Source organism: Psammomys obesus, unplaced genomic scaffold (assembly GCF_907164565.1).
Source record: "Psammomys obesus unplaced genomic scaffold, mPsaObe1.curated_primary_1811, whole genome shotgun sequence".
In the NCBI taxonomy this organism is placed as follows: domain Eukaryota; kingdom Metazoa; phylum Chordata; class Mammalia; order Rodentia; family Muridae; genus Psammomys; species Psammomys obesus.
Window position 1 is genome coordinate 11,103,530 of NW_026596034.1, and position 6,538 is coordinate 11,110,067.

At 51.5% G+C, this 6,538-nt stretch overlaps 1 protein-coding gene across 1 annotated transcript; it reads left to right on the forward strand.

Moving 5' to 3' along the window:
* The first annotated feature begins 229 nt into the window (after positions 1 to 229).
* On the forward strand, positions 230 to 1,982 carry Ccl17 (C-C motif chemokine ligand 17). The gene is made up of 3 exons (XM_055621527.1): positions 230 to 380; positions 1,070 to 1,187; positions 1,706 to 1,982. The coding sequence occupies exons 1-3, from the start codon at positions 281 to 283 to the stop codon at positions 1,797 to 1,799; spliced, it is 312 nt and encodes a 103-aa protein (XP_055477502.1). The 5' UTR covers positions 230 to 280; the 3' UTR covers positions 1,800 to 1,982.
* Positions 1,983 to 6,538: the final 4,556 nt, after the last annotated feature.

A 6,538-nucleotide genomic window follows, 5' to 3' on the forward strand; every position in this document is an offset into this window, starting at 1 on the left:
TGGGTCCTGTTAATAGAGGAACCAAGAAATGTTTCCCCTTGAAAAGAGAAGTATGTCATTGTCATGGCCCCAGACACACAGACTCCCACCTATGTTCTGAGTGTCCTTTCTCTGGAAAGCCACAAACATTCCCAAGCAGGACTTCTCCTGAATTATCTCAAATTCTTTGAATTTCTCTGGTCTGGAAGGATTGAAGGAGGGGACAGGAGGCGTGGAATGGCCCTCCAAAGAGGTTAAATAGGTCACTTCAACGCTGAACACCAAGACAAGCAGAGCACCCATGAAGATCTTCACCTGGGCTTCTGGCACCATGACATCACTTCAGATGCTGCTCCTCACTGCCCTGCTTCTGGGGACTTCCCTGCAGCACGCCAGTGCTGGTAAGAGCTGGGCACAGACAGGGCAGGGGTGGAGCCCCTCAGCCACACAGACCACAGCAGAAACACAAGCTGTGTGACTAGTGCCCTGTCTGTTCTTAGGGAGGTCACGAGGGCTGGCGGTAAGAGCTCTGGGTGAAGAATGATGGAGCTGGGGTGGTGGGGTGGTGTTGACGGTGTTGGACACCTGACCTGGACACCTGCCTAGTGACACCACGAGCAGCACATCTCATCCTGAGATGTTAGGACATAGTGGCCTGGACTGTGGGCTTCTGACGCAGGATGACCGGTTCTCAGAATTGCTGCCATTTGTTTCATTAATGGGCTTCATGTGTCCTCAGGGAACAGCATGAAGATGGAGAATTGGTTCCAAGAATGTATGAAAAGAGATTTTTATATTTAGTTTCGAAAGGGGAGTTGAAATAAGGTCCCTAGATACAGACAGCTGCACATGCAGACACACACAGATGAATATGCAGACATGCAGGCACAAGGAGAGCGCACACACACTCACACACACTCACAGACACTCTGCCTCCATGGTTACATACACACCAGGAACAAACAGAATTCAAAGAGAGGTACACGAAGCTATCACCCATAGGTGCACGCAGGCACACATGGGGACACTTCACAGGTCCTCAGGCATCTGTCCAGACCCTCAGGACACCTGCTTCCTATTGCTCTTCTAGCTCGAGCCACCAATGTAGGCCGAGAGTGCTGCCTGGAGTACTTCAAGGGGGCCATTCCCCTCCGGAGGCTGGTGGCGTGGTACAGGACCTCAGCTGAGTGCTCCAGGGATGCCATTGTGTGAGTTTCTCCCCGCCCCCATCCCAAACCTATACCTGGGACCCAGAGTGGTAAGTGGGAAGGACTTGGAGTCCCCAGGCAGGCGGCTGGGAAAGAGGGAAGAACACAGCTTCTTCCCCTGGGCCAGCTCACAGATGACAGGGGTTCATCCTCTTCATTTAGTTATTGTCCAAGGGAGGCCCCAAGATGGATAGGACGTTCCGGGTAGCAGAGCCAGTAGGCAGCAATGCAGTCCCCTCCCCCTCTGGGTCTGAGCTGAAGAGAGGATAACACAGCCCAGGGCTCCTTGTGTCACTTCAGCTGGAGCTGCCCTGAGGGACCAGGCATAAAGTCCTGCAGCCCGGCCCTAGGGAAGCTGGGATGGAGTCAGAACCCCAGCAGGGAAGAATCACTAGTGACGTGTGACTTCATCCAGTTCTTGCCTAGGGACCTCAGCGTCCAGGTCAATGCAGGGGTGGCTGGCTGCGGAGCTCTGCAAGGCCTTGCTGTCCTCATACCCATTGCTTTCTCCTGTGTAGGTTTGTAACAGTCCAGGACAGGCTCATATGTTCAGACCCCAAAGACAAGCATGTGAAGAAGGCCATCAGGTACTTGAGGAGCCTAAGGCAGTAGCCTGTCATCAACCTCTCAGCCTGGAGCATTTGAGGACTTCAGTATTGGTGCCCATGATCCCAACCTGTGTCTGGTGGAGGCCTGGAGAGCCCAAGAGAAGCCGCAGAGTGGGAGTCCCTGTCCCCCCTTTTATGGACTCAAGCTACAGGTGCACGCGTGCACGCAAACACTGATTAAAGCTCTTCTCCTTCAGTCTGGGTCAGTGTGTTCTGTCCCCACAGTGCAGAGCTCCTTCCGCTTTGGCCAGTCACACTGGACAGCTGGTCCTACTCTGCCCAGGTCCTGCTTGCCAGGGCTAACTGAGGCTGAGAGGGAGACACGGCCCCATACAAGTGACAGGTGGAACCTGGGAGACATGGGGGAAGGACAGGGCAGAGGTGGGCAAGGATCACAGGAGGATCTTCACCAGTGCCCTTCCTCCCTCTGTACTCGGGGAAAGTGTCTGAAGGAGTCCCAAGGAGGGCCTGTCTTCTCTACACCCCAAGTCTCCCAGTCACCCCAAGACCAGCCCCTATCATTGCCCCACATGAAGTCGAGGTCATCCTTCCTGCATCGGACTCCACCGCAGATATGTTCAGACCCTTCTGCATTTGTCCCTCTTCCTGTAGGCCCTGTCTCGCCTCCATTTCCGAGTCCCCTCACTGCAGCCTGTCTGGCTCTGGGAAACTGTCAACCACCCCCTTCCCATGCTTTGGCTGCCTCTCCATAGGCAGCTTAGCTAAGCTGGCTTTATGGAGACCCGGTCTCTCTGGCTGTTCAGAAGAGCCATCACCTAAGCCTCCCTGGCCTCCTTCTGCCCCCAGGCTCCAGCTGGTCCCTGACCCACAATTCCTCCTCAGTCACCTCTGTACATGTCCTTTGCTGCCAACCTCACAGGCCTTGGTCTCCTCCCAATAGGGGCTGCCTGGCCACAGGCCTCTGGTGTTGTTGGTTCACCAAAGCACACCTGTGTGTGCTTGTAGGCCTGGCTCTACCATGCCACTGGGGCTCTGTGGGCACTCTGGGACCACCGTGAGCCACAGAAGGATCGGCACAAGGTCTATGAGGCCCCTCTCTCCAAGCCTCGCTCAGAGCTGGAGCCACAGCTGAAGGCTGTGGGGAGTTAGGGTCTTGGTATTGCACGTCATCTTTGCCCACCCAGCATGCCTCTTTTTCCAGCTCAGGCTGCAGCACAGGCAAAGGTCTGCCTCTTCCCAGCGCTCTGTCAGGCTGGAGGTAGTCTGCGCTGCAGTATTTTTCCTGGGGAAGATTTTTATCCCGTTGCTGCCACCTTGTGGCCAGTTTTTGCCTTGCAGAACAAATGTCAAGTGTCTTGGTAGGGGTGGAAATAAGACCAACACATTAACAAACAGAAGGCTGGTGGCCCTCAACTGGCGTCTCTGTGAACCCAGGATTCCTTCTACCGCAGGAGGATTCTCTTCCCTGAGGCCCAAGGGCGTCACTCCAACAGCTGCTTAAGATTCTGAGTCCTGAGGCAGCTTTGGCTGAGTCTTTGTGAAGGAAAAAGCCTCCTATCGATCGCAGGGCCTAGAGAAAGAATGATTAGTGAGGAGGGAGAGGGGAGCCCCTGTTGAAGGAGGAAGAGCAAGGGCTGGGGCCTGAAGGCCTGCACCTTGCATTCCAGAACCAGGGAGCCCTTGGAGTGTGCTCAGCTGTCTTAGCTGTTGAAGTCTTCCAGAGATCCCTTTGGGTAAACTCAGAGAAGCAGAGACCTAAGAGAAGTGGGAGGCTTCCTGTGGGCCCTGGAGAGTAGAAGGGTTGTTTCAAGTCCACCGGGAGAGGAAAGTGTGGGGCCACAAGTGGCAACAAAATGCAGGGTTCTGAGCCCGAGTGGTTGGGAGGAGGAGGGTGTAAGGTGAGTGTGCCAGCTCTCATTGTTAATAGAGTTCCAAGACTGATGGGGCGCACAGACTCTCTAGCCTCAGCTGTTGAAGCTACAAAAGACCATAGACAGAGGTGTCTGTAGCTGGTCGGGTGACTCTCTGGGGGATCTGAAGTCAGGAAATTATTAAATACACTACCAGAGTTATCAGATGGTGGGGGGGGATTACAAGGACTTGCAGGGCCACCAACACCAGGAGGAGCTTGGGTTGGACAAACTCCAAGACCACCGGGCAAGAAGTACCCAGACTTCCATTTCCTTCACCCGTAATTGTCTTTTTGACATTCACTTACCACAAGGGCACAAATGCCAACTGGTGTTTATCTATCTGTGATCCAACTTTTCTGACTTTTTAAAAATTATTATAAGCTGGGAGGTGGGGTTGCTCACCTTTAATCCCAGCCTTTGGAAGGCAGAGGCAGGCAGATTTCTGTAAGTTTGAGGCAGCCTGGTCTACAGAGTGAGTTCTAGGACAGCCAGGGCTACACAGAGAAACCCTGTTTCTAAAAACAAACAAATTAGAAACTAGGCATGCTGGCTCCCAACACCTGTGAGGTGGAGGCAAGAGGACCAGGACTTCAAGGTCAGCTTCTGTAACATAGAAAGTGTGAGGATAGCCTGGAGTGTATGAGAGCCTTTCTCCAAAACAAAACAGACACTACAAAGCCATAGGCATTGCAGCACACTGTAATTCCAGCTACTTGGTAGACAGAAGCAGGAGGATTACTTATACCCAAGAGCAGCCTGGGAAACATTCTGAGGACCCCTGTGTCTTACTACTTTTTTACTGCTCTGATAAAAACACAATGACTAATGAAATGTGTAAGAGCTCACATCTTTTTTGTTTGTTTTTCAAGACAGGGTTTCTCTGTGTAGCCTGGTTGTCCTGGAACTTGCTCTGTAGATCAAGCTGGCCTTGAACTCAAAGATCCGCCTGCCTCTGCCTCTCAAGAGCTAGGATTCAAAGGCACCACCAGGCTCAAATTTTTCTCAAGACCTCCGTTGGGGTTCTTAACTTTTCCACCCAAAAAACTTTCAGGACAAGTCAGTATGAAGCAGATTTGGTATTTGCTAAGAAGTGGCTTGGCGGTCAGCCCTTGGTGCTCTTCGTGGGGACCATAGTTTGATTCCCAACACCTACGTGGCCACTCATAGCTGTCTGTAACTCCAGTCCCAGGGGATAGGATGCCTTCTTCCAGCTTTCCAAAGGTGCCATCCATGCACATGGTACACAGACATATATGCAGATGAAACACCCATACAGATAAAATAAAATTTTAGAAGTAGTTTAACATAGACTTAAGCATGGGCATTAAGGAGGAAAGAAAGGCACTTGGGAATGGGCAGAAGGCATCTCAAGATGTAGTATGTGCACCTCCAGAGTTAGCAAGAGCCACGCAGGCACTGCTCTGGAGACTTCTGAAGCCAAACCCTCAAGGGGTTTCTAGGGTTCTTCCCCTCTACTTCTCTCCCTCTCTTTCTAGACTGGCTCTTACTGTGTAGCCGTGGCTGGCCTAGAACTCAGAGATCTACTTGCCTCTGCCTCTGGAGTGTTAAAGGCATGTGCCACCATGTTCATCAAGGAAAATTTTAAAATGAGATCATAGGGTGGTTTCCAGGGCACTGGAAAGGACAACTGAGGAGATAAAGCCATAGACCCCAAGGATTAAAGAAATCCTTACTATCCTAGGTAACAAGGGAGTTAAGACATGTTTCGACTACAAAACAAAACAAACCCCACAGTTGTGTTTGTGAGATTCTCAAAGAAGTTACTCCTTTGCCAGTTGTAAACCTGTTTGAGTTTAAAGGTCACACACACTCAGGCCTTCAGCACGAGTCACAGCTACTTTAACATCCTTATTTGCATTATCTCTATGTAGGCAATTTTTGTAAGCCCTGCTGAAATTCTGGATTCTCAGTTGGGCAAAGTCTTCAGCCAGACTCTGGTGAGGGGCTCCTTTTCCTTGCCACCTTCCCTCAGCGTGCTCTACCCCTCTCCTGCCTCCAGTCTGCCACTGCCTGCCTGGCTGTGGGCTCTCACACATTGGTTTCCCTTCCCTCACACTTCTCCACCAACAACCAACTTAGGCCTCCATGGATTGAGGGTGGGCTCAGTTAAGTCGCTGCTTTTCTGCCTCTCACGCAGAAACTCTGCTGTGGCCTTGAGGTCCCATTGCCATGATGTGGGCATTCCCCACCTGTATTGGTTGGGTGTTTTGTCACCTTGACACAAGCTAGAGTTATCTGAGAAAACTCAATTGAGATGCCTACAGGGAGGTTTATAGGGCATTTTGATGAACGGTTGATGTGGGAAAGTCCAGCCCACTGTGTGCAGTGCTACCCTTGGGCAGAAGGTCCTGGGTTGTAGAAGGCTGAGCAAGCCATCAGGTGTGAGGCTGTAAGCGTTCTTCTATGGCCTCTGTTTCAGTTTCTGCCTTGGTTTCTCTCCATGGTAGACTATGGTTTGAGATAGGTAGGCCAAATAAATCCTCTTTCCTCCAGGCTGTTTTTGTGTTTTTATCACAGCAACAGAAGTTCCTTTCTTCAAAGCCCACACAGTGACTGCAGGGATAAAATACGCAGGCAAGTGAAGGAACCAGAACTTTGTCAAGAAGTGAGAGCTGCTGGCATGCTGAAGCTAGGAAGACTGCACGTTTGAGGGCAGCCCAGACTACACTAAGACTTCAATGGGCTCGGTCACATGCATGTGCACACTTGTTTATCCGTCCACACTGAACCTCAGTGTGGTTTCTGGATGTCATGGCATCTGCAGAACTCATTTATGCTAGATGGCGGGCTGCAGCCCATCAGGCAGGCCACTAGAAAGAAGCACAGCAAATGAAGCCAGAAGTCCGAG